General features: G+C 32.7%; 3 protein-coding genes across 9 annotated transcripts; 2 read left to right on the forward strand and 1 right to left on the reverse strand.

The window, feature by feature from the left end:
- Positions 1 to 4,159: 4,159 nt before the first annotated feature.
- On the reverse strand, positions 4,160 to 15,148 carry LOC100777481 (uncharacterized). Of its 6 annotated transcripts, XM_006581505.4 has the most exons (21): positions 13,561 to 15,148; positions 11,035 to 11,120; positions 10,754 to 10,835; positions 10,464 to 10,612; positions 10,072 to 10,155; positions 9,590 to 9,973; positions 9,374 to 9,413; positions 8,967 to 9,084; positions 8,730 to 8,821; positions 8,214 to 8,462; positions 7,835 to 8,076; positions 7,533 to 7,763; positions 7,239 to 7,451; positions 7,085 to 7,138; positions 6,898 to 6,963; positions 6,647 to 6,787; positions 6,510 to 6,563; positions 5,539 to 5,598; positions 5,370 to 5,402; positions 4,875 to 5,276; positions 4,160 to 4,732 (listed from the first exon to the last, which is right to left on the reverse strand). In XM_006581505.4, exons 1-21 carry the CDS (start codon positions 14,858 to 14,860, stop codon positions 4,565 to 4,567), a joined length of 4,248 nt encoding a protein of 1,415 aa, XP_006581568.1. In that variant the 5' UTR covers positions 14,861 to 15,148; the 3' UTR covers positions 4,160 to 4,564. The 6 variants fall into 6 exon arrangements, with proteins under 6 accessions (XP_006581568.1, XP_006581563.1, XP_006581567.1 ...); XM_006581500.4 differs by having other exon boundaries at positions 10,464 to 10,835; XM_006581504.4 differs by having other exon boundaries at positions 5,365 to 5,402; positions 10,464 to 10,835.
- Positions 15,149 to 17,281: 2,133 nt separating this feature from the next.
- Positions 17,282 to 20,103, forward strand: LOC100306592 (uncharacterized). 2 transcript variants are annotated; one of them, XM_006580869.4, is made up of 5 exons: positions 17,282 to 17,569; positions 17,654 to 17,741; positions 18,880 to 19,032; positions 19,664 to 19,737; positions 19,898 to 20,103. In XM_006580869.4, the coding sequence occupies exons 1-4, from the start codon at positions 17,437 to 17,439 to the stop codon at positions 19,695 to 19,697; spliced, it is 408 nt and encodes a 135-aa protein (XP_006580932.1). In that variant the 5' UTR covers positions 17,282 to 17,436; the 3' UTR covers positions 19,698 to 19,737; positions 19,898 to 20,103.
- A 4,274-nt stretch (positions 20,104 to 24,377) lies between these two features.
- Positions 24,378 to 26,578, forward strand: LOC100778018 (glucan endo-1,3-beta-glucosidase). Its single transcript, XM_006581506.4, has 2 exons — positions 24,378 to 24,787; positions 25,540 to 26,578. Exons 1-2 carry the CDS (start codon positions 24,715 to 24,717, stop codon positions 26,487 to 26,489), a joined length of 1,023 nt encoding a protein of 340 aa, XP_006581569.1. The 5' UTR covers positions 24,378 to 24,714; the 3' UTR covers positions 26,490 to 26,578.
- Positions 26,579 to 27,482: the final 904 nt, after the last annotated feature.

Raw genomic sequence — 27,482 nt, forward strand, 5'->3', positions numbered from 1 at the left:
AGAAAAATATTATTTATTTTTCAAAATTTTACTCTCTCCCTTTATATCAAACAAAAGACTAATTTTTCATTCTCCTTGCTTTCCTTATCACTCAATTTCTATACCAAGCGCAATATTGAATTAAAGGTCTGTAATATATACGGAACTATGGTTAGAAATACGTAAATGTAAGAGTTGTGATATTTTGACACTTCTTGCATTCATTTCACACTTTTTTTTAATCATATGTCGTGTCATGACTTTGAAATAGAAATACTGACTTATTTTACATGAGTGTAAAATGAGGCATACCTTAAAAGGAGTGTGAAACACATCAAATTCTGAATGCAAATACGAAAAGATTCAATAACTCAATTGGCTCATTTGTTATTAATTGAGTTGAAACCCTCTCTTTTACCCATCAAGTCATTAGAAAATCCTACTGTACCAATCAAAGCCATGGTCCGTGGAGATCCCCAAACATGATAGTTTATATGGATATTAACCTTGTAGCGAGAAGTTTTGAGAGGAGCAAATCATATCGTATTTACTAGACAAATCATAACTTTATACATAAACTTAATCTCTCAATTTTTTAATCAATACAGCCAAATATTTCCGCTACTTTTCTTTTTTATAAAATTCTCAAATCCTGTTTTCTTACTCAAATACTTTCAAGGCATAAAATGGATTTGAGATTGAAAATGCTTTTAAAGTTTCAAAAATTGAAATTTTGTTAGGTAAATGTTAAGGTTTTGAGGAAGGAAATTTTAAAATTCTTTTAATTTTGAGTGAATTCGATATTTTGATTAGTAAATTTAGAATGGAAAATTTAAAGTAATTTATCGATTATAGTTCATAGAAATATTAAAAGAAAAGGAATTAAAGAGTCTTAAATAAATAAAGCACTTAAGTGTGACAATTAAAAGAACAAAAGACTAGATTATAAAAATTTTAAATTGAAGTATTAAATTTGAGTAAAAGAGGATTGCTAGTAATATTATCTCTAACTTTTTTCTTTCATAATTGACTATAATTTATTAGAATTTACTAATTTTAGTGGTCTCATTTCTCATTTAATGATCATATCTCCTTATTTAAAAGTAGGACTCACTAAAATTGGTGAGTTCCCCAACAATGCTTAAATATTTAATTAACTTGTTGTATTGATTAACATTAATCAATTATTAGAAATTATTATTATTTACCAATATATTAATTATGATCAATAGTTATTATTATAACACCAAATTAATTGATGAAAGGACTTGTATCCTAAATAGTACATAATGGATTAGACTATTTAATTGATATCCAAATCCAATAAAAGATCTATGTCTTCATGTGATAAGTTATTAGGTAAAAAATTTTACCCTCTCATTATTGTTTCTTATATTTCTCATTAGATTATGAAAGTTCATTCTAAAATACAGTTGCATTTTAAAATGGATTTTCCATAATACAATAAGAAATACAGGAAGCAATAATAAGAGTGCAGGAAGCAACAACTCAATTTACTTGATTGCTATTCCATTAGATGATTAATGCACAATTTTGATAGAACCAATCATGGTTGAGGGTAATTATTATCTTATTCTTTTTCATATTGCTGCAAAAACATGTAATGCATTTACTTAATCCTTGGGCATATGAGATTATTAAATTCATCAATTGATATCAAAACCTATGTTAGATACATATTAGGTTAAATTAGTTTTTTGGTCTTCTAATTTATTTTTTAGATTCAATTTGGCCCCCTAGTTTTTTTTGGGTTCAATTTGATCCTCTAATTTTTTACATCGATTCAATTTGATTCTTCTATTTAAATTATAAGAAATCACATTTTGTAGCAGTTTCAAATCATCACTAAGGGATTTTAAACTGACACAAAGTACATATTTTTCCAAAAAAATGAATCAATTTTCAAAAATTAGAGGACCCAATTGAAAATAAAAACTAGAGGGCCAAATTGAACCTAAATAATAAATTAGCGGACTAAAAAACTAATTTAACCTATAAATTATGATTATTATTTTTATTAATGAGTATTTTGTGCATCTTTGGTAACTTTGGATTTACCTCTCCATGTTCTTGCAAGATTCTTTTAAAAAAATAGTTATTATTTTATGCACCAAGTTTGAAATTAATTTAGCACGTTTAATTCCAAATAAGCCTAAGTGATCTAATTAAGTAAGTTTGACCACAAAAAAGATGTGATATGGGCTTAATGAATAAATACCGTTATTGGCCCACTTTAGCATAATGAAAACTCTAGTGGTATTTTTTTTTTGGGTTAGTATGAAAACCCTAGTTATATCAATAAATAAGGAGCTTTGGTTATGGTTCCCAAAGTACTAAGACACACAATTGTCTCTCTTCTCCCCATATGATGATTTATGTTGACCCTATTAAAGAATCAAGAGGTTTAGGTTAAGGAAGCACCTAAAACCATCATTTCTCTTATTCGCGACTTTGATTAGTACTAGTCTTTTGCGTCACTAAAGTGGATAGTTATCATGGATCCAGATATTTGCTCTAATATTTAATAATCAAGCATGTTGTCGATCTTAGAACTTCTGGTGTATTATTTTGGATTGTGAGAATTTGATGTTTTCTAGTGGTTGTTATTCAATGGATCTTAATCTTTTATTAGTTCAACTCCCATTTACTGAGTTGAAAGTTATCAAAATTAACCCTTCACAAAAGCAAATATAGTACTTCACTCATCCATTAGGGAGAATCGATTAGGTTATTTTGAAGAGGTCATTTTCATCATGTTTAAATATTTGAATGAGAACTCAATTTTACATAAACAATATATCAAATTTATTTAGGGCTTGTCTTGATCATCATCTTGCGATTAAACCCCTAAAATTTTATGTATATTCATTGAGTCACTAAAGAAAATTCCAATTTCTTCATTTGATGCAAAGATCTCAAAATCCTCCTATCCTTATCATTAGAAAATTCCAATTTCTTCATTTGATGCAAAGATCTCAAAATCCTCCTATCCTTATCATCAATTGATGTAGGGGTTTTCTTTATTGCTTCGAAGCGACCATAACCTTGCTTTTTTAAAGATTTTATAGGATACATTAAGATAATTAATTGCATTTACAAAAAACAGTAATGCCAAAATTTGAAAGTTGGTCACATGTAATATTTCAAAGTCAATGGTCCCAAGAATGTGTCTGGATTGTTTTATGTTGGATTTTGTATTGTAAATGAAATTGATAAAATTTGTACTTTGATAGGAAAAAATGGTTTTGGCATCACAGTGAGTAGTATTTGTTGGTCCATATTATTTTGATTCTACTAAAATTAGAGTTAAGTATTAGGCCGTATAAAGAGAGTATTAATGTTAAAAATAAAGAAAAAAATAATTGTCAAAATTTATTTATTTAATAATTATTTCTTATTTTGGAAAATTGGGAGAGGGGCTGTTTGAAGCCCATAAAATATTTCAAGTATTAATCTGAGATTAATTAATAATTTTCAATTCTACAATATTACTTCTTTGACTTGAATTCTCTATTATTCTCTCTCAAAAGTGTTATTTAAGCCCATTATTTATTTATTTATTGGAGCATTATATAATTTTGTGATAATTTTTTTAAAAGTAAATTAACTAACCATTAAAATTTTGTGAAATTACAACCCCCGACTATTATCTACTTGTATACCCCTTAATTTTAAAAACATTGCTCCGTGCTCTCCTATAAGGTTACTGTAAACGTTAAAAAGTACGAATGTTTGTATAATTTTACAAAACCGAGTGATTAATATAATTTACTCTTTTTATTATGTTTATTCTTTATTTTTTTATTGTGTTTTTTTTGTTATGTAATATATTGTTTATTCGTTATGATTTTTTTTATCATGGGTTTATTGTTTATTCATTATCACACTCGAGTGTGTTTTTAATCCCATATGAGAAACTAAAATTATAAGTAGCTATACAAGTAGAGGAGGTTCATAGAACTAGAAGGGATCTTGCATAACAAATGAAACAGGATCAATTATCACTAACTACATCTACATTATAACAAGGGAATTCAGTAGTCACAAGAATCATCATAATAGAAATGCCGTATAAAGGGAGGAATACAAATTTATGAGGTGGGAGTTAAATATATATAATTTATATGCTCGGTGGATCTGATGTCGAGAGCACGATCCCTTTCAGAATTACTACGACTGTCATAAAATCTGTACACATCAACTTTACAGAAAAAACAGGTGATTCCCTGATCTTCCCTTGTATGATTACAAGGAATGCTTCCGTTTAGTCCTTCCCACAAGTGTGTCAAAAAAACGGAATGCATATACCCCTCTAATACAAATGCAAGAAATGCTCATCCACTGTACAGTTTACTCTCAAGGAATGTACAACAATGCTAACAAAACTTGCCCCCGCCAGAACAGAAAGCAACATTCTGCAACAATTTCAGTGACCGGAACCCTATCTCTACATTTTGCCATTCTCAAATAAAACTTCCCCACTCGAAGAAAAATAGCACGGCATTGAATATTATGGATGTCAGCCTCGAAGGAAAAATAAAGAACCAGGCTGGGATCCAACACTCTACCTGTCATGCTCCACTGGTTCACTAGCATATACGTCCTCGTCAGAGTGCTTCTCATTTGACAAGCAATCAGCAGGAACATATGCATATCCTTTAGGTAGCATTGAATTCTTCATAGATGCTTCATCTGACGTCATAACAAGCTCTTTTCCGAATCTATCGGAATGCTGTAATAATTACAAATAAGTTGATGACCACATTAGAACTTGTCCCACTCAATCCACAATTCACTAACCCCACATACTAGATATTTCAAAGTGAAAAATGAACAATATGAAATTGGGCATTGAAGTTTTTGTCATTACTCACATTTCTAGATTTGGATATCCATCCACCTTCATCTGAAATATTACGTGATGCAGCAGTTCTATGAGGAACCTTCTTGCCAGAAAATTGCAATCTATCTGGAATCCTGTGGTTGTATCGACTTTGAGAGGTTGAGCAGTCATCGTCCAATTTTGAGTCTGTGTCCATAGATATGGCGACTCTGACACGGCGCTTAGCAGAAACTGAACTGTCCACAGTAACATCATCTGATCTTTGAAGTGGTTCACTGCATGATCTGTATCCCTCTGTGTTCCCTTTAAGGGACGTTGTAGCTGATTCTGAACTACCATCCGGAAGGATGAAAGGGCTTCGAACCAGCACGGACCTAGCAACATGATCTCTTTTAAAGGCCAGTATGTCATGTGAACATAGTACCAATTCCCTCTGCAAATGTCCACAAGACCAGAAGTTAATAATCAAAATGGTTATGCAGGACAATGTGTATGAAAATCCAGACATGAGAATCTACAACCTAACTGAAAATGCTACATGGAGATTCTGTATATCACTCTGGAAAGTGGAAATGACACAATTGAATGTCATCAATAATGCAGTGCCGAATGGAGGCAAGCCACTTGAGCCTTGATTTTGTTGAGTATTAGAAGAACAATGAGATTCTTATCACAGAAATATGACAACTCATTACCTTTATTTTTTCACGTTTCACAATTCTTTCACAAAGGAGACGTAATCTCTCTAGTTCAACCTGTTTCAAAAGTATACAGAAAGAATCAATTTATTTGATAAACTTTGAAAGAGAGATAGTGTCACTTACAACTAGCAGAGATTTCAAAACAGAAGTGATCTCATGCACTTATTAATATAATACACAATTGTCCACAAAGCACTTATTAATATAAGAGTGAGACTGTTCTCAACATTTTGTATGACTAACTAAAAAAAAGATAAATGATACACAAGTTCAGACTTCAAAGACCAAAAAAATACAACTTTAGTTTGTTCCATAAAAAAAAAACAATTGTACGATAATATTAATTCATTCTATTCACTACTAGATATCAAAACATATAGCCTTAATAAGGGAGAGGCCCCATTAAAGTGTAAAAGAAAACATTTAAGTAGTTAGAGGTGGTTACTAATCATTTCAGTTGTGCTGAACCATGGAGTGACCTAATGCTATATCTGAAGACTCTACATCAAAAAGTTAAAATTTTAGAGTGGAAATTTAAAAAAAAATTATGTTCTCCAGTCTATTATTTCTTTAATGCCAAGCACTTTCATGCTCAACCAGCTTGTCATTTGTTACAAAACTATGCCACTGTATCCTATGCCCACAACAATAGTTTGAAAAGATATTTCCAACCCCATAAAATTTTCAATTCCCTCACCAAGGAGACTCAACAATCTCATTACTTGGTTTAACTCAAGATTAAAATATGCAGAAAATGACACCACCACACCATTACATCATATTTTGGCTGACCAACCAATCCAAAATTAAAACCAACCCAAAATCTTTATCAAACAGAATTTAGACAGCTCGATATTTTAAGCAAAGTCTACAAATAAAACATTCCAAATTCCAAAGAAAGTGTATTCTATTATCAAGCCATGCAAAAAATGAGGAAGTGGGTTAAAATATGGGAAGTGTCTCACCCTAATTTGCCTGATACTTTTTAACTCTTCAATTCCATGTTTTTGAGTTTCAGCCTGAACAAATGAGGACCACAAACTAAAGATACCATCATGGTAGACAAACAAAGGAAATTTTATTACAACAGACCAAATCAAACCTTTGCCTTCTGCTCCAAACTATGTTTTTCACAGTAAGCTTTGTGTTGAGCCTTGCCACCAGTAGTCCTCACATTCATGTACAAACCAGCACTTCTAGCACAGGATGGATGGAATGTGGTCTGACAATGGCCATAGCAACACTGCATTCACCATTTAAACATTAACTTGTCAATCAGAAATGTTAAATCCAAAAGCTTGCTGATTGAACTAAGGGGTAGAGAAGAAAAATCATTTTTGATGTTTAAATTACCTTCATGCATACACCATGCTTGTGGTGGCAGATGCAACAAATGTCAACTCCTTTTGGCAAAGTTTCCTGGCATTCAACAATGTAACAGATAGGTGTTAGAAAAGACAATTAAATGCATCAAAGTAGACACGCAAGAGCAAGGAGGTTGGAACCGAAATAAGGAATTCCGTTTCACCAATGTACATACCATTCCTTCAACAGCATTTATTTGTCCTCTTTTGAATGTAGACTCAAAAACCCACTGGTACATATTGCAAATACAAGGAAGTTAACACTTAGCCAAACTTATGTTTCAAAGGAAGAAAGAACAATCCCACAGTAATCAAAGTAGAATAATTAACCTCAGCACAGAAGGCATGAACCCATTGACCATTAGAAGACTTCCTAAAAGCACCAGTAGTACCACCACAGAGAGCACATTCTGCAACAGGCTTCTCCCAGAAATTGATAGCAGATGCCCCGGAGCTTCTAGATGACAAATCTTCACATAACTCACAGTACCATGGACCTGTTGTTTCTTTCACACTACGGTAGCAATCCAAGTGCACCGAAACCTGCAATAGGAAAACAATTACTATGGAACATAGATCAGAAAAACAAAAACATGGAAAGAGACAAGAGCTGAGTCCTGAAACCTTGCAACCAGAGCAGACTAGGATAGGGTTTAAAATAAACTCTGATCGTCTGCAAATATCGCATGATTTACAATGCTCCTTAGACAAATCGGAGGTTGGCATGCAAAAATCCGAATATTTCTCTGACGAAGTTCTTGTCACAGCTACTCTTGAAAGTGTCTCTTTGGCTCGAGACATCGGCTGAGAACAAGCACCGGTTCTTCCATTTAGAGTATCCAATTTTAACAAATTCTGGAAAAAGGTCATATTCTGTTGTCAATATAATTAGCTAATTATTAGAGAGAGAAAATAAAGCATCTAACCTCTTGTTGCATTGATTCATCTAAGGTGTCTTTCCGGAGAGCCCTAGTAGATGCTGCCGCAGCAGCAGTTGCAGCAGCCAACACTGCCTGTGCTTCTTTGTGCTTTCTTTCTTTTCTGCCTTGCTTTTTTGCCTCTCTAAGATCACGCAGATATTGATTAACAATAACATCATCCCATCTTTGTTGATGTGCCTTATCAATCTCGTGTGGCAAACTCTTGGCAACACTGTAGATTAAGTTATCTGTGATTACAAAATCAAGAACAGTTAATGATGGCTCAAATTTTGAATGTGGGATACAAGACAAACAATATTAGCAACTTCAAATTAATTTTTAAAAAACAAGTGCGATGAGAAATTAGGAAAGAATGAGGACACACCAATATGCCTCTTTTTTGCAACTGCATTCTGCAATAATCTATGCTGAAAATAAACAAGTTCCCCCTCCAATTCATCTTGTGGAGAAAATTCCAAAAGTCCCATTTTTCTAGCCCTAACCAACTGCTCCATATTTACTTCATCAGGCTTTGAAATATCAATGCAAGTTAAATTCTGATTTTGGCTACTTGAGCAGGCACTAGCCCGAAAGGATTCAACCAAAGAAGAATTTCCCTCATCACTTGAACCTGCTAAGAGGAATTTATTAGACTATTTCAAAGAACATATAAGAAAACACTAAGGATCCCTTATGTGGTCATTCTAATTTTCCAAACACATAAAAAACTATTAATTTATATTTAGGCATAATACCATCCCAACATTGGTTTTGATATATTCTGAGAATTGGGTTTTTTAGCATAACTTATACCCAAATATTATATAAACAGGTTATACATACTCCGGAAATTAGAACGACCATACCAAACATCTCTTAAAAATATTCAAATCTATCTTACATATAATGTCCTCCAAGGGCACCCCATCACGAATCTGCAGCAATTTCTTGTTGATGTATGGATGAATGTAACTAGAGATTGCATCCTTCTTTCTGCATATCAAATAAATGAAACTTGGTTTTAAAGGAGAATACCAACCTATGTAAGTCATATCAAAGGATGTCTACTAACACATAATGAGAGACAGAAAGCAGTACATGCTACAAATAACAAAAATATCCACTTTGAAAAGCTCACATGAAACCAAAATCAAGTGGTTCTGAAGCAGAATGAACAAGACAGTGATCAGAAAGCACAGAAGCATTTAGCAAACAAGCAGTAGAGTTGCCTGCTGAAACACATCCAGAAGCATTGCCTGCAAAATGAAGCTACACACTTTTAAAAACACTAAATAGGAAGAGAAAAAACACATCAACTCAATATAGGAATAAAAAATTCCATAAGTACTTATAGAAGTAGCTCAGACATATTTACAGGCAAAAACATATCAAAATCCTTAAAAATTAAGCTTTTCACCAAACAAAAACCATGCTCTTTCTTTTAAAAGAGAAAGAATAGAAGGGGGAAGGGATTTTCAAAAGAAATGCCCATATACTAGTAACTATTGAATTCTTAAAAAGAAAGGGAAAAATTTAAAGCCATACCTTGAACTTCATGAAAAATATCCTCAGACTTGGTTAAGTTCTGCATGAAATAAAATAAAGTTAAACAAAATGATGTTTTTTTTTTCCAATTCTGGTTTCTGTGGAGCAGATGCAAAAGGAAAGCACTCAAAACTGTAACGTAAAGACAAACTAAATTTTATTGGGCAACTTGGTTGCCAAAAGTATTTGGAAAATAAATTTCAGAAATAAAATTACCATTTCAGTTGCATTGGGAATGGATGCTTCATTATAATTGGTTGGATTGTCACAGTCAGACTGACCTACTCTGCACATGTCCACCGGCATCCCATTCTCACCAATAACCCCCTCAGATGAACATATCACTTTGTTATCCTTCAAAATCCTAATGTTACTGGTGGTTCTTCTCCTGGGCGGAACTGACTTAACAGCAACAGGATCCAACAAACCCGAATCTGATATTGGTAAAGTGTCAGAACCATCTATGGCTTCACTGTCGTTTTTGGATGCATTGGCTGGTTTGAATTTAACTTTTAAACCCTTCTGAAATGCATTAGTATATACATGGGCTTTTAGCCAATTGACTATTTTGTGTTGGACATCAGGGGCCATATAAGCTTCCTGCAAGGATTAAGTTTGGGATATAAGACTAAGAAACAAATATTATGCTAAGAATAATCATTTTCCACAAAGTGTACATGACAAATTTTAAGCATTACATTGGTATTTGCAGTTAATGTATCTGGTGAAATGCCAATTTCCAATGCCACGTCTTTTACATCAACTTTTCCTCGATCAATCAACTGCCAAAGAGTGAATGCCAATTTAAAACAAGCAGAGGATAAGATCAATTGTTTAGAAAATTACAGTTTTTTTTTTTTTTTCGTACCCCATTGCCCAAAGGCTCTTCGCTTTGCGAAGGTATGGGGGAGGGATGTTGTACGCAGCCTTACCCTTGCATATGCAAAGAGGCTGTTTCCGGATTCGAACCCATGACCAACAAGTCACCAAGGCACAACTTTACCGCTGCACCAGGGCTCGCCCTCATTTAGAAAATTACAGTTTTATCCAAAACAAATACACGTATGGATATACTTATAATGCAGAATACCTTCTTCAAAACAAGTGCAAAACTGAGAGAGTCAGATGCATCAACATTCTCATTGGCTCTCCCTACCACTCCAACATCTTGTTGGGGCACAGCACCACATCCCAACATGTCGTCATGAGCACTTAACCTGCAATCAGATAGTCCTCCATCTGGCAGTTCATCATTATGGTTCAGTTTGTCAGGACTACTATCAGAGGCTAATCCTCCATTCCTGCAATCTTTCAAGCTCTGTTCACCACTCACTGGCAATGCCACTGGAAAGCCATTGGCTTCTGAAATATCATTCGTACCTGCGATAGAGCCTTTCAATGGCAAGATGCTTCTATTTTCTGGTAGATCTGAGTGCTTCAAGCAAAAAGCCCGCAACTCAACCTGACAAAGCATGACACATAATCAACTCCAATAGCACTACAGTTGAAACACTTGTGACTTAAAAAACAGGGGTTATTGGCAAATTAGAAACTATTCCGACATTAATATTCAACATCTTGTTTAACTTCCTTTTTTTTACGTTCTTTCTGGATTCTTGGAAAGGGAAGTGACTTTGCCCAGAAACATACAGATTACTCACATTATTGTTACCATACTTTGCCCAAACCTCCATCCTATGTCTAGCTTCCCTTGCACATAAAGGATGGAAAGAAGCTCTGCAGCTTCCTGAAAATACCACATAGAAGACATGACTTGCAAGTTACAAGAATTTGAGGAGTGTAATATAGTTAAGAATACAAACTTACAACTACAACTAATACATGATCAAAAGGAGCATATCAATTGAAATGTCTACTATTGAGATTTGAGAAACAGTAGCAGCAGCACATCACACAAGGTATGGCAGTACCACAAAACCTTAATTGAACATGACACTTAAAAGCAACAACAACAAAGTCTTATCCCACAAAGTAAGGTTGAGCTACGTGGATAGCATGGCACCATTGGGCTGAATTAAAGACCACTTTCTCAAAATATTATTCACAATAAAATCCCTATTAATAACTCCCTCCAATATTCTTCTTGGTCTGCCTATATCCCTTTTCACTCAGCTAAAAATCATGCTCCCACACCTATGGTCTCGTAGCCGGTCTCAAACCTAGGAAAAGGAGAAGTATTGTGTTCGACCCTCGACAACAAATGAAAAACTGTCAAAATCCCAAACATGGATCATTCACGACACTTAAAAATAAACATTAAAAAAAAGTGAAAAGCTGCAAATTCATGTTCCCAGTTCAGAGAATACTATGTTTACAAGACTAAATCCCATATCCTATATTGCAATAGATCAAAACATCAACTTATGAAACACTAGTCTGCAGCAGTTAATGTAGTCATTTTAAAGGCCTGATCAACTAGCTTTCAAGAACAACACTAGTGGGCTCCCATGGTTTATATATTGCGTAGTTGATTTTATATGAGTTTGCTGTCACAAAAGCAGAGATTGAGACTTGTATCTATTCAAAATCAAAGCTGAACAGCAATTGAACTCTTTCTCACCAGCAAATAACAAGACAACCAATGCTCTATCTTGCCACAGATTAACAAGCCAAAGTATAATCAGGTTGGCAAAAAACTTGAAGCTGCTGAAGATGTTTTTTTAAATAGAGAAACTCATTATCTTATTTTTTTGTTAGAGCAGATGCACTACAAATTCTGTAATGCCCACATTCAACCTTCCTATAAAGGAGGAAAGCTGGGCTTTTGGACCCAAGGTTCACTGCCAACAAGAATATGGCAAGGGGAAACACATACTTGACAATATGACAAACGCGTTCTTATCTGCTTAAAAAATGATCTGAAATGCACCAAAACATATGCACGACAGAAACAAGAAACAGAACTAGAAACTACCAGGGAAGAAAAGCAATTTCAGAAACATCTAATTTCCAATCTAGCTTAAAAAGTAGACCAAGAGCCAATTTCATATTCATAAACAGAAAAGTCAATTGAATATCACCAGAAGCAGAGTTCCCCACCCCTGCTCAAATCTCTACCCCAATTAAGCATGCTGGGTAATTAAAAGAGAAACAGCAAAAGATTCTTAATAATCCAAAGTTAACAGACATTGGCAACTAGCATGTACATCCCCAAGAAAACATCACATTTCAGTCTTCAGTTTCTCCTGAAATCACATTGAAGTGGAAAACATGAACAAAGAAAAGTGTGCATAAGACATGAAGAAGAACATGGACCTATTTAAATACTACTCACATTAATCATTAATAACAATTTTCTTGAGCCATGAAAAAAAAAATCAACTACACAAAAGTGATTTCAAAATCTTACGTAGCATATTTCAATTACAGAATAGGCCCATTAAAAAGTCAATTGTCCAAGTCAGATACTACTGAGAATATGAAATATTCAAAAAGAAGGATTAGGATAGGCAGTTTAAGAATGAAATGTATAAACCTGTGTTGAGAGAAATGGAAAGAATATCATGTTTCAACTAAATTTAACAATTTTTCAGGGGCCAGTGACATTATAGAACAAAATAAAACAAGAAGCACAGAATTAAATACATAGTATGTTTTTCAAGAAGACAAAGAACATGAATAAATCCCCAGACACTTGTACTCTTGAAAAGGCATGCCATATAATAAGACTCTAATGTGGAACCAAATCAATATTTTAAAAATAACCATTCATATCAGACTGAATAGTTGATGTTCATCAATTTTAATCAGCATTTTGAATTTCAAAATTCTTAGCTTTTTTTTATTACTTGATCAGTATGAGAATATACCATTGTGGAGCACAATTTCGTGCAGATGTACTGCAAAGATATTAAAATGTATGGTCTGCACCTTGATAAGTTGATAACTAATCTATAAAATAGAGAAACTGTACAATGATGAGAGTAAATTGAGCTCATTTGCACTACACTTAATTTAATACACGAAGAAACCCAGCCATGGAATTACCAGCATACAAATCAAAGAGCAACAGACAAATACCAAATTATGTGACTTCAAAACATTGGAGTGCAAAGCCAAAAAATCAGAAAGTCTAATAGACACACATTCAGCCATAGTTTCAAAAACAATGCAATACTGGCCTAAGAAATGAAAAATGCATAGTACAGTAAAGCAATGAAACATACCATGGCTACATCGAACACATGCACCACACTTTGCTTTGCAAACACTACACATTAGTTTCTTTCGGGTTTCCTTGATTTCTCCCACATTCATAACAGGTTCCATCTTCTTCAGATCATCTATATAAACCTCAGGCATCCACAGAGAGCAAAACAAGTGCACAAATGGGACCAACCCCGCACCTTCTGCGCTGCTATTAACTGGCTTTAATGCGCCACCCTTCTTTGGGCAAAGAACACAAGGATTCGACGATTCATCAACATCAACCTTTTGCTTGCACCAGGAACACATCCAAGTCCCATCTACATCATCATCATACACACCATAGCACTTTCGGTGAACTACCACTTTACAAGAAGCACAGACAATTAACCTATTGGAATCTCTGCTGGTGTCTCCCCTACCACAATAATGGCAAAACAGTTGGCCCTCATCACAAGGACAAGTCATTGAAACTTTCTCCAAACCAGCTTCAACACCCAAAAGCCTCCTTTTCTTGGTAGGGCGCTCAGAAGTCAAAGAAACCTTATTCCTACAACCTAAAAACCACTCTAAACTAACTGAAGAATCAGAAATGTCCTCACTCTTGTCATCCTGAGGAGGAACTTGTTCAACAGTAACATCATCAATTGCCTCAATTACCAACAATTCATCCTCATTTTCCACCACTTCACCACCCTTGTTTTCATCCTCACCCTTTTTTCCATCCTCACTACAAACTACTTCATTGAATCTTGGAACAGGCTCCATTCCATTCCCCCTATTACTAGTAACTGCATTGTACCTAGGAGCATTTCCCAGACACGGGATGGTGAAACAGTTCTGAGACATTAAACTAGAAATGCGAGAGGCCTCAAACAAGGTGTCAATATCAGCCACGGTCAAGTCCCTAAAGTACTGCTCCGTCTCAATCCAAATGTTAGAGTCATCCGGCTTCTTCTGGTTCGCCCTATTCGACGATTTCCTCTTATTTGCGCCAGAATGAGACTTCTTGGGACGCCTCCTGTTATCACCCTGCCGGTTCAGCAAAACAGCCAAGCCACTGGGCAGAGTAACCGCAGCCGCGGAAGTCGACGTTTCTTCAGCTACATCGAAAGGAGAACGCTCCGCAAGCGATTTCCTAGCCTGGGACAAGTAGTCAATTTTGCAAACAGCAGAGTCGCGAGGGATTTCCGCCGGAAAATTAACCTCGCACCGTCTCTCCACGGCGGCGGCATCACCTCCCTCCGCCATACCCTCCCACGGGTGACATCGGCCCCCGGTCATCACCGGCAACAACAAAGTACACAAGAAGCAGAGCATTCCATCATATAAAATCCAAACCCTAGCGTAACGACGCAACCTAATAACCCTATCACGCGCGCACCAGAGAAAGGTAAAACGACAAAGCCTATCGCAATTTATTCGATTTCAGAGCGAATGAACGAACGCAAAGGGGAAGAAGAGGATAAGCCCCGTTTTCTAGGGTTAGGGTTCAGTTATCGATTGGGATCCGTTTTTTTAGACTTCGTTTCGTGCAGTTCTCTCCAAGGGCAGGGCAAGAGTGAAATGAGAGAGAATAAAAAAATTTAAAAAAGGAATAAATTAGCGTTTTATGCTCTATTAGTCATAGATATTTTTATAATAGGGTATCGTAGGTCACAAATTGACTCACATGATTCTCTAAAAAATATAAATGTGCATCTCACCGGTTACCTACTGTGTCAATCAGATATATAAGACTGAACTGACTCAAACAATAATACATTTTTTTTATCATCACGTTATTGGTAATCTTCGTCGAGATTGAGCACACATAAAACAATAATACATAAAACAAAATGTTTATCTTTTTTTATTACATAGGATTAAAAATCAGATTTTAATTTATATATTATACAAATATTTTTTTATTCTATATAATTAAAATTTATAACATAAATGTTTTAAAAATATAAATAAATATCTTTGAAATAACACTTCAGTTTCTAAATTACATATTTTTTGCAAATACCTTTAAAGATTAAAATAATAGAGAAATGCAATTAAGAAGATCAAACATACAAGTGAAAAAAAGTGACTTGAAATGGATGACAAAAAAGATAGATAATATTGTTGTAAAAAAAGATAGATAATATTAAAAAGTCTAATTAAGAGATAAGAGAATAAGTTTCAGCAAAAAAAAAAAAAAGAGAATTCAACTCCTTAAGTATGTTTTCTAATTTATGATATAACATTAGATATAAAACTTATATTTCATATTTGTAATGAATAATTTAAATGGTAGTATTAAGCTATTTATAACTATATATTAATAATTTTTAAAAATGAAAAAAGATAAAAAATATATATATATAAATAAAAATTAAATAGTGTAGTTTTTTGTGCTCAAGAGAAAAAATATTTGAATAGTTACATAAATTGTTTACGAAATACATATCTGGAGAAAAAAAAATATTGAAAATATTTAATTGAGAGAGTGAAAGTCCTGTTTGATTATATTTTGTTTTTTTAGTTTTTGAAACTATTCTGTAAATCAATTTTCAAAAAAGAAATTGAGAAGAAAACTTTAAAAAAATAAATTAGTAGTTACGTTTTGAAAAATGTGTTAAAGATGGAAAAAAAAAACGTGTTTGTTAAATATAATTTTGTTATGATATATAGTATATTGTAGAAAAAACGAACATGAAATTCTAGAGGAATGTCGAGATATTTTAAATGAATCATATCTTAATTACGCTAAATCTGGTTATGGCATACTGTTTGATTAAATGAACATCATCTCATGTTAGTAAGATAACTTTGTGTTTCACATTCATGCTAAATATGTCTAATAACATTTCACAATCGTACACAATTTGGATTATACTGTCCTAACTTCTCTTGAATCGTCCCTTGTTCTCCATCTATGGAAAAATTTCCCAGGCACTTTTTGAAGTCATCCCCTAAAGTTCCGTTTATGAAATTGTTCCCTACAACCTTTTTTTTTTTAAAAAAGTTCTTAGCAAGTTCCTCCTCGTTTGCTTACTCAGCTACTCTAACTTTTGTGTTGTGCGGATGTTTCATTGGAAGGATCACAGATGGAGAATCATGCATATGATAAACCCAACCCAACATGCGTGTATATGTTATATTCTCATATTTATAAAACTTTCTCACATTTGAAGGGAACACAAATGGAGAATCTTGTTACTTCTTACATTTGAACTTTAATTGTGTATTCTTTGCTTTCTTAGATACTTTTTTTATCTAATCAAATTTTATTCTCTTAAGCAATTAGTTTATATTTAATTAAATGACAAAAACTAAAATTCCATTCAAAAGTTTGTTTTAATTTTTCACATTAAATTTAAAATCTTAAAATTATAGATTTTATTCTAAAAATCGCATGAATATAAATATATATTCATACAAATAACAAAAAATAAGGATATAAAGATAATTTATGATTAATGTATAATTATTGAACTCTTTAATTTAAGTATATGAAATATGAAATAATTATTCATTTTATAAGATTCAATTATTTAATTTATTAAAATAAAAAATGATTAATTTAATTAATAGTAATAAATTTATCTTAAATTCATTATTTTTTTAAAAAAATTATTCTTATAACGAATATTTATCTCTCTTTTTTAATTATTTTTTAATTCATTAATTTTTTAATAAAAAATATTTGTAGCCTAAAAAAAATTAATAAAAATTAATATAAATGGAATCTTATAAAAAAAAATTACAATCGTTCTAAACTTGGTCTTGTGTACTGATACTCTTCTTTTCCCTTTATATCCTCATGTAATCGAACGTGTTAGTGAAATGCCCAATGCATAATAATTGCATATAAAAACTAAACAGTATTGTTGATTAGGTGTGACAGAACAGCAGAAGGGAAGAAGATGGACTTACTGGAGTTATGGGCAATTTTCGGCCCCGGCGTCGCCGGCGCTGTCTTCGGCGCCGGATGGTGGATCTGGCTTGACGCGGTCGTCTGCAGCTTGGTCACCGTTCCCTTCCTTCACTACCTTCCCGGTGAGTGCTCAATTTCTCATTTCATCTTTCTCTTTTTTAGTTTTATTAGGGTTTATATTAATCGATTTTGCTTTTTGATTAAAGGAATTTTCGCATCTTTTGCGGCTTTGATGTTCAATTGCGTTAGAAAAGAAGACATCGATTATTCTCCATATGACGAAGGCGAGTGGAGGTACTTAATTAATTGCCTTTTTTCTGTTATCTACCTTTAATTTATTTCGAATTAAAATCAACCATTCGATTTTCGAAGCTCTTAATTAATCAACCATCGGTAGGGTTTACTTCCTTGGTCATATATTGGAAGAAATTCTAGATTGACGATTCATCACGTTAATGTCTCGTAAGGTATAGGTTTTCTTAAGGTTGGACATGATCGTGGAGCGTTAGTGACTGGAGTGGTATTTTTTAAGTTAGTTCACTTTACATGAGTCTTGAACTTGTTATAAGTTAGTTAGAAACAAAGGAATGTGAATAATGTGATCATTCGCCAGATACTGGGTTTGCTCAACATACTCTCTATTTCTGTCTCTATGAACTATATTTCTTTTGCAGTGAATTTATGTTTCCTGAGGTATCAAGTAATTTTTTGAATAATTTTGCAAGAAATGTTGATGTTAATGTACTTGTATGTCTGGAGTGTGTTTGTGCATGTATGTGTCCAAATTATTAAATTCAAAGAATAATTGAGTAGTAGTATGCTTGGTCTTTGAACGTTACTGAATTATTTATATGGTTCTTTGTGTTTTTATTTGCTATGTTCATTACTTCGAAGATGCTATTTTTCTCTCAACATACTGATCACTAATTAAATGCTTTTAGTGGCAACACATGTTTGTCATTGTTACCCTTCCTCCATACTGCTATCAATGAGAATAGAAACACAATGCAGTCTTGTGCCACCTAATACACACTCAATTTAAATTTTGAAGTGCCAATGTTGAATTGTGAGGAGATATATGGTAATCATGTTACTGACTTAGGCTGTGCAAGCAGATAATGAACAACAACAACAACAATAACAAAACCATTTTCCACTACAAAGCAGATAAGCAGGCATGTTATAAAAAATTATGTGCCTCAGGCATCACTATTGTATCTGATAGAGGAATGTAAACATGCAAGAATGGATAAAAGTGAAGTATGTCTATGTCATTGATGCTTGTTGCACCTTGCATCAAGTTAACTAGACAAAGTAACTTGTGATGGTTGTATTATTTTTTATTCCCATTAGCTTAAGTCCTCAAGTGATAAGATTCACTTCCTCTTTATTGTTTTGGGAATTTATTTTAATCACTTGCTCTTTTTGACAGACTGAAGCTGTGGCTCTTCATTGCATATGTTGTATCCTTTGTTTCTTTAGCTGGATCAGCTGGCCTACTGATCCAAGATTCACTTGATAAATCTGCCCCTTCAGTTTGGACTGGAGTTGCAGGTGTTTTGCAGTGTGTTTTTGTCTTGATCAGGTAGGTGGTGTTTGAACAGTTTCTGATTCATTTATGCCCTCTTCATCCCTCTTGCTTCTCTTGAAAACCGATGCTATCACATAAAGTTATTTATCACTGTCTGAGAATTTCTTGTTGCCCCCAGTTGTGATACAAAGTACCTTGTTTTTGTAATAATTGAATAAATTATGTGTTGAAAACCTCAAAACCATAAAAACTGAAAATGTTAAAGAAATGTTCACAAAAGTGGATATTTAGAAAGCTCTTTCAAAATGATTGTCAAACAGATAGGCATTTCAGATTTCATTGGAAATGTGAACCTAACTTTTATTTCAATTGTCTATTTAGGATAACACAAATGCACAATATCATTATCGTACCAATTTCTAAAGTCCTGATTGTAAACAATTTCCCCCAAAGAACTGCTTGAAAACGCAACCTAGTATACCTCCTATCAAGGTGCTTTTCTGAAATTGAAATTTGAAAGCATAATTGTGTCTCCCTCCCGATTACATCTGTTAAAGATTGAAAAGGACCAATTTTTATGTTTATTTCAATTTTGAAAATAGTCTAGATTCTTTGTAGTACGAATAACCTCACTTTTTATTTCTTGTTCATTACTCATATTCTAATTCGAATTCATTGCATACAGTGGACTGGTATATTGGACTTCTCATCCTGAATAAGTTGCACCAAGATATGACTCGGAGCTTCAAACTATACCAGGTTATGCCCACCCATGTATTGTCTTGTTTGTTTTATGTGATGTTAAGTCGCTGGCTTCATGTAAATCAGTAAATGTAAATTGTGCTAACAATCTTGAGCCTCTGGGTAGATTTATCTCTCTTGTTTCGTATAGTTGATCAAGATCTATTACCAATTTCAGTCGCTTGGTGTTGACATCTATGAAGATTCCCCCCACCCCTCGTTTTCTCAGTAGTTTGAACTCACAGCATACAGGAAAGGAAACCCTTTATGGTTATAACTGAGAATAACTCTGTTGACTGCATCTATGTTTTGACTAGAAAAACTTACTCGAGAATTCAGATTGGTTATGTACGAAAGTTTGTGTAAATAACATTATTCGCTTAACAGTTGCTTTTTCTTCTTTGAAAAAAATACATAAAAGGAAGGGGCCAAAGCCCGAGCAAAAAAATTAAAATTCCAGCTAAAGTGCTAAATGAGGGTATTGAAAGTTCATGCATACTCAGTTTGAGTCTAACTGAGTATGCATGGACTTTCCACACCAGTTTTATGGAAGGGCAAAACAGATTGCGCAATCCGTAAGCTTCATACGGATTGTCCAATCCGTAAGAGGTTTACGGATTATCCAATCTGTATCAGTTTTATGGAAGGGTAAATGGGAATTGCTCTAGTTTGCTGGGTGTACTAGCAATTGTGGTGGGTGCGCGTAGCAACAGCCTGACATTTTGTGGATCTTATGTTAATTCATGTTCTGCTTAATGCACTATGTATTGCCATGGCCCATATCTATAAAATTAGTCTCAACATTCTTTCTTGATCATGATCATAGATTTGCAAGCACCAATTCTCTATGCATGAGCTCCACTTGTACGTTAGCAGAGGATATTGCATTCTTCAAACACGTTTTCATATTGAATCCCACCGGAAAATGTGCTAACTCACCCAGTAGTAGCTATTTCTTGACTCACTACTATGTTTGGAATTCAAACTAGGAGTTTAGTTGCTATTCTTGAAGTGCAGCTGCAATTATTGGTTCGCACCTATTTACAGTTACGTTAGTATTGTGGATAAACTGTAAGGGAAAAAAAAGGATAAACTTATGCGCAGTACCTATATCAAGCATCAAACCCAAGAAATAAAAGTAGTATAAAGACAATTTATGTGATAGTCTATCATTCAATTTATGTACCCCAAAAAAATTACACGTAATTTTATTTCTTATAACCCCTTCCATTTTCTTTTTCTTTTCATTTCTTTCTTTTTCATCATAATTTCTATTTCGTCTCATATTTCCCCCCCTCTCCTTCCTACTTCTCTTTCCACTCAAGATGGATACACCTTCAAAAAAGTATACAACCATAATTTTCAATAATCTTTTAAGGTCACTCTATTTTTATTTTTATTTTCTAAATGTTTCCTATTTTTTAAAAAATATTATTTCAAATGTTTGAAGCAGAAAGTATACTATTCTTATTATTTTCAAGTTAAAATTAAATTTTACTTTTAACAAAATTTTGAGGGTCAATTATACTTTTTTTTTAAGTGTACAATGATGACAATCAAAATCAAACTCATACATACCTAAACTTTTTCACACTAGGCCAACTTTAGTAGGTCAGTTGCTTTAAATATGATATCTAAATATAATAAAAAATTTCTACCATTAGAATTCTATATACAAATTATAATAAATATGACGGCTAAATTATAATTTTGGTAACTTAGTTTTTCAAATTTATAATTTTGGTTATCTTAATTTTTAATTGTAATATTTGGTCTCCTAGTATTATAAATTGACGATTTTGGTCCTATAGAAAATTATTAACTAATAATTATGATTATTAAGACGGTTGACAAGGTGGTGACGATGACAATCATGGTGGTGACAATTATAACAACGATGAAGGTCGTGATAGAAAAGGTAGTGACGATTGACGACAATGGTGGTGGTGGTTGATGACGATTGTGATGACGATTATGATGGTGACAGCGATAATCATGATGGTAATGTGTTAATTGACATATTTTAGGGAGTGATAATTTATATTTTCAAAAATTTATTTGTTGTTTGGTTAATCTTTTAAAGATTTGATGATATATTAAATTTTATTTATATATATATATATATATATATATATATATATATATATATATATATATATATATATATATATATATATATATATATATATATATATATATATATATATATATATATATATATATATATATATATATATATAGTGTGACTCCTATTAGAATACCAATCATCAAACGATTGAAATTAAAATATTTAAAATTTCAAATTAAAAATTAATATATCATCAAATCTCTAAAAGATTAAACAAACAACAAATTTATAAAGATCTCATTTATCATTCTCTAAAATATCCCAATTAATCCATCATCATCATGATTGTGCTACTACTACTACCATGGTCATCGCTGTAACCATTACCATAATCGTTGCCACCATTACCATCATCACAATCACCACCACCTCTGTTATTATCTTCGTCGTCATTGTCATTGTCACCTCCATGACCATGATTGTCACTATCATCGTCAACATTATCAATTGTCACTACCATCATCATCATTGCTATTACCACTATCGTCGTTGGACAGTGATGGTGGCACTGATGACAATCATGACAATGATAGTGATGACAGCAACGACTGACGATGATGGTGATAATAATCATGAAGAAAATTAACGATAATTAAAATATTAGGACTTGATATGTTTAATGAATCTTTTAGAAATTTAAGGTTATATTATATTTTAATTTAGTTTTTTTAAATATTTAATATCAATTTCTCATAAAATAGTATTCTATACTGCAATGTTGTAGACTTATATATTTTTTTTATTTAATTTATATGATTTTGATTTACGTGATATGTGGTAAGTTATTATAAATCTTTTAAGTAGCTGATTAAATTTAATATATTGATTTTGAAATTACAATTTTATTTTTGGAGTTGTATTATCCATACAAAATTTTGAGTAACAATATTATTTGTATATATCTTTCTTTCTCTATCATTCACTACATCTCATTTTTGAGTAAAATTTGCGGAATGAATTATCATACAAATAACATTTCTCTAAATTTTTATACAAATAACGTTTCGTTGCTACCGTTCGTTAACGTTAAAATTGCTCTAATTTGTTTATACAAATTTGTCATCTTGTTATAGATCTTAAAGATTTTTTTTTTCTTGTTACAGTGACCGTTTCTATTACTTGTAACCCATGCCAGATTTTCTCTTACTCTCAATCTTATGAAATAATTAATCAATTAATCTACTTACGAGCATTTAAAAAGTTCAATACTTCGGTAAATGATTTAATAAAAAATCTTCTAACTCATTCATTAACAATTTTCAATGAATATTTTTTTAAAAGACTTTTTATAAAATAAACTTCAATATTTATACAAATTCTTGTATTGAACCATCATAGAGTTGATCACTCCTCTCTCTTTTTTTTTTATACCAAATGATGACTCATCTCTTAAACACATGTCTTTAACCAATAAACTTCAATATTTAATTATTTATACACACTCAGGTATTGTCAACGTTTTTTCGTTAAAAAAAAAAGGTATTGTCATCGTTTCTGTCCACTTGTAACCCATGCCAGTTTTTCTCCTCCTTTAACTCTTGGGAAATAAATGAATAATGTAACATAACGGATTAAATAAATATGGAATTAAAGTATAATAAATTCGTAGAAGATAAATCATTAATTACTTTATGAGTATTTAATTTTTTTAATACATCCATAAATTATTTAAAAAATAATCATCAAAAAATATGAATCCTAATTAATTTGAAGTTTGACCGGAAGATAAGTTTGACAAAAAATTATGAATTCAACTCGATAATTCCAACATTGTTAAACAACATAATTAAAAGAGAGAAGACTCACTTAAAAATGATTTGTTAAATTTTATTGTAAAAATTTATTATCGATAAAATTAGTGAATACTTTATATTTATCTATAACAAAGGAAACAAAAATAATCTAATCCATTCATTAACTATTTTTATGAATATTTAAAAAAAATATTTTTATGAAATAAAATTCAATACTTATACACATTCTTGCATCGAACCATCATACTGTCATTGAGTTCCCGAGTTATATCTTAAACACTTGCGTCTAACCAATAAACTTTGGACTACTTGATCGAATGAATTAGAAAACATGTTAGATGGTTTATCATCAATTTAATCACAAATGTTAATTCAATTCAACCAATTTATTAATTTTTATTTTTATAATTAGATGAGCTGGTTAGATTTTTTTTTTTGGAAGACAGCTGGTTAGATTTATAAATAGGTGGATTAGATAATTAATGGATAAAAGAACTGAATTGTCACTCATATGAAAATGTGGTAAAAAAATCAAAGCTAGCTAAATCCTTTTATTTTAATTTATTAAAGAATTTGTCGTTTTGTTATGAATCTACAGAGGTATATTTTTCTACCTACTATTAATTTGACCATTTCTGTTTATTTTTAATTATTGTCAAACTTTTTCCCACTTTCAAACCTCTGAAACAAAAGGAAAGAAATCCATTTGTATGATAAAAAAGGAAAGCAATCGAAAGTAAATCCATTTGATTAGGGAAAATTTATTTTCTTAAAAGAATTACGTAGTACATTGTTTTCCCGAATACCACCACAATTAATCTTTTGAACTAAATGCCCCACTTCATTTATACTATCGATATATCTTTTTTTTCTATATATTTGTTTAGAAATACCAGTATCTTACATTCTCAAGCAGTCTATAAAAGAGTGAAGATTTTATAAATGCGAACCAGAGATCATCACTAAATTAATTTATGCGAGTATTCATTTCAATTATCAATCACTTATCTTTTTTCTGTTCCTATTTCCCTCTCGGTGTTTACAGCAAGAGAGTTGTTCACAAAACCTTCCCCAATTTATAATCTCTAAGTCAGTATATACGTAAACAACAACATGGACTCCAATGTCGGTTTAGCGCTGTTCGTTATGACAACGATTCTACTAATTCAACAGTTTCCCCTTACAAGTAAGTTCCACAAACAATTATCTGTCTGTGTTGATTTCAGTTTACTATACTCCAGTTTGCTTGAAAAATACTTCCTTGCACTTTTTTTTGGGATAAAAATAGCCTTGTTTGTTTTAATGTGAATTTTTATGGTTAGATTAATATATACATACATAATCCATTCAAATTAGGTTTCATGGTACAAAATTAATCCTTTTTATTTAAAACGAACAAAATTTACATCATACAAGAGGAAATAAAGTTAGAATGTAGTCGGATGAACGCTTACAAACTTATCATATTGATATATTATTTATTTTTTTTAGATAATTATTTTAAAAATTAACAAATTTATTATGTATTATCATTTATATTATAATTTAGTGCAAAAATTATATTTTCTCACAAGAGACACATTAATTATTTGTATTTCTCACATTCTTGGGGGAAAATGTGTTTGTTTTGCTGATCAAAATGCTCAAATGCTAGTTGAATCCAATCCAGCAAGGTACATATATGTGTGTTTGGTTTGTTGGCAGCGCAAGTATCAAAACTGTTGAACGGAAAAATATGTCAAATGAATAATGTTTTAGTTCACTCAACCATAAATCAAACACACTATTTATTTTTCATTTCCGTATGAGTGCATTTAAAGTTGTAAAACCTTAGAAGTTAAAACCAAAACACACTTTGTTACGACACTATGGCGTTCAAAAAAAAATGTCATCCTTACTTTTATTTTGTGCTATATATATTCATTAATTGTATTGTAGGTGCTCAATCAATCGGTGTGAATCTTGGCTTAACTGGAGACAACCTTCCTTCCCCAAAAGAAATTGTGGAACTCTACGAGAAATATCATATCAAATTCATCAGAATCTTTGAGCCAAGGCATGACATTCTTGAAGCCCTTCGAGGTAAACCTTTGGTGCTTGTCATTGGCACAAAAGATGAAGACGTACAAACCATAGCACAGGACCAAAACGCAGCCAACACATGGGTCCAAACCAATGTCATTCCATACATAAAGGACGTTAATTTTCGGTACATAATCATAGGTAACGAGGTGACACCAGGGCCTATAGCAGCCTACGTTGCAAAGGGTATTCAAAATATGATCAATGCACTCACCAATGCTGGCATACACAAAGACATTAAGGTATCTGCAGTTCTTAAAGGTACTGTCTTAGCATCTTCTTATCCACCTTCAGCTGGAACATTCACCAATGAAACAACCAACATTATCAAACAGATTGCAACAATTTTGTTGCAACATGGTTCACCCATGATGATCAACTCGTACCCTTACCTTGCATATTCCTCTGACCCACAACATGTTTCTCTTGACTATGCACTCTTTAAGTCAACAAGCCCTGTGGTCACTGATGGGAGTTACAAGTACTACAATCTGTTTGATGCCATGCTTGATGCTTATCATGCTGCTTTTGAGAAGATTGGTGTGTCGAACCTAACACTTGTTGTGTCTGAAACTGGTTGGCCTAGTGCGGGTTATGAGCCTTACACAAGCAAATTGAATTCTCAAGCTTACAACAAAAACTTGGTGCAGCATGTGAGAGGAGGAAAAGGGACACCAAGGAGGCCAGACCAGAGTTTGAATGTGTTCATTTTTGAAATGTTCAATGAAGATCTTAAGCAAGCTGGAATTGAGCACAACTTTGGAGTCTTCTATCCCAATAAGAAACCAGTGTATCCGTTGTTTTAATTTGGGTTCAATGCATTATGTCATGCTGATTTGTTAGTCATGTCCAACCTTTTATCTAAATTTATATAATGAAATATATTATATCTTAATTTAGCTTGCTTATTGGAACAATATTTCTCTTCTGGAGTAGTATCCTAATAACCCACTTTGATAAAGATGTCTCACCGCCCACTCTGTCCAGGTGGACCGACTACTATAGGAAATCACAACCAAAAAGTGGATATAACGAAACACGTACATGACCCCTATGAGACTCACACATGATGTTGTTTAACTAATTTTTCCGCCTAAACTTATGTATATAAGTTGGTCTTAGGTATAAACTGTCTCTAACTTTCATTATCAATTCTTTCCCTCACAAACACTAGCTTAAGCGTCAAAGTGTTTATAGGTACTCCACCATTGTTGTGTCACAATCTCCGTCGTGCTCCACTGGCTAGCTTAGCCGATGTATTTGTATTAATGAACTAAAGTATTACTTGTTGGACTTTTAAATTCATTGTTGGATGTATTTAGTGTTTCATGTATTTAGATGTTTTATTGGACTAATTGGTTGCTATCATGATTATGTTGAAATGTGTGTGGAAAGCATCTTTTGGTAAGGAAAGTGTGATTCAAAACTCTTTGGTTTAATGTAGAGTAGAGTATGAATGCTTGCACTTGCTTTGCAAGAAGTGTGGTTTCTATGACCATACAACGAGGAGTTGTGCAAAGCATATGGTGGTGCAACAGGTGAGGACAACTGAGCAAAATTCTACCACTGAAGGATGTAGACTCGAAAAGGAAAGTGTTAGCCATGCAAACCCTAAGGCTAATTTGGTGGCTAACGTAATAAATAGGAAGGTTGATTTGTGTGGTGATTGGTTGATGGTTTCTGAAGGGAAACGTGAGTCATAATAGAATGAATTTGAATTTGCTGGGGGATTCTGAACCTCCAGATCCTATGGTTGAGGTGGAGGTGGAAACATCTAATACACCATTTTAACACCAATG

The sequence above is a fragment of the Glycine max genome, chromosome 6 (assembly GCF_000004515.6).
Source record: "Glycine max cultivar Williams 82 chromosome 6, Glycine_max_v4.0, whole genome shotgun sequence".
Classification (NCBI taxonomy): domain Eukaryota; kingdom Viridiplantae; phylum Streptophyta; class Magnoliopsida; order Fabales; family Fabaceae; genus Glycine; species Glycine max.

Coding starts and splice junctions, on each gene's coding strand:
- LOC100777481 (XM_006581500.4), bottom strand. CDS start 14,860: ATGCTCTGCTTCTTGTGTACTTTGTTGTTGCCGGTGATGACCGGGGGC. Junction 9,414..9,589: donor TTCCCAATGCAACTGAAATG/GTAATTTTATTT, acceptor TATTTCATGCAG/AACTTAACCAAGTCTGAGGA. Junction 6,964..7,084: donor TAAATGCTGTTGAAGGAATG/GTATGTACATTG, acceptor GTTGAATGCCAG/GAAACTTTGCCAAAAGGAGT.
- LOC100306592 (XM_006580869.4), top strand. CDS start 17,437: ATGGACTTACTGGAGTTATGGGCAATTTTCGGCCCCGGCGTCGCCGGC. Junction 17,742..18,879: donor TATGACGAAGGCGAGTGGAG/GTACTTAATTAA, acceptor TCTTTTTGACAG/ACTGAAGCTGTGGCTCTTCA. Junction 19,033..19,663: donor TGTGTTTTTGTCTTGATCAG/GTAGGTGGTGTT, acceptor CATTGCATACAG/TGGACTGGTATATTGGACTT.
- LOC100778018 (XM_006581506.4), top strand. CDS start 24,715: ATGGACTCCAATGTCGGTTTAGCGCTGTTCGTTATGACAACGATTCTA. Junction 24,788..25,539: donor TCAACAGTTTCCCCTTACAA/GTAAGTTCCACA, acceptor ATTGTATTGTAG/GTGCTCAATCAATCGGTGTG.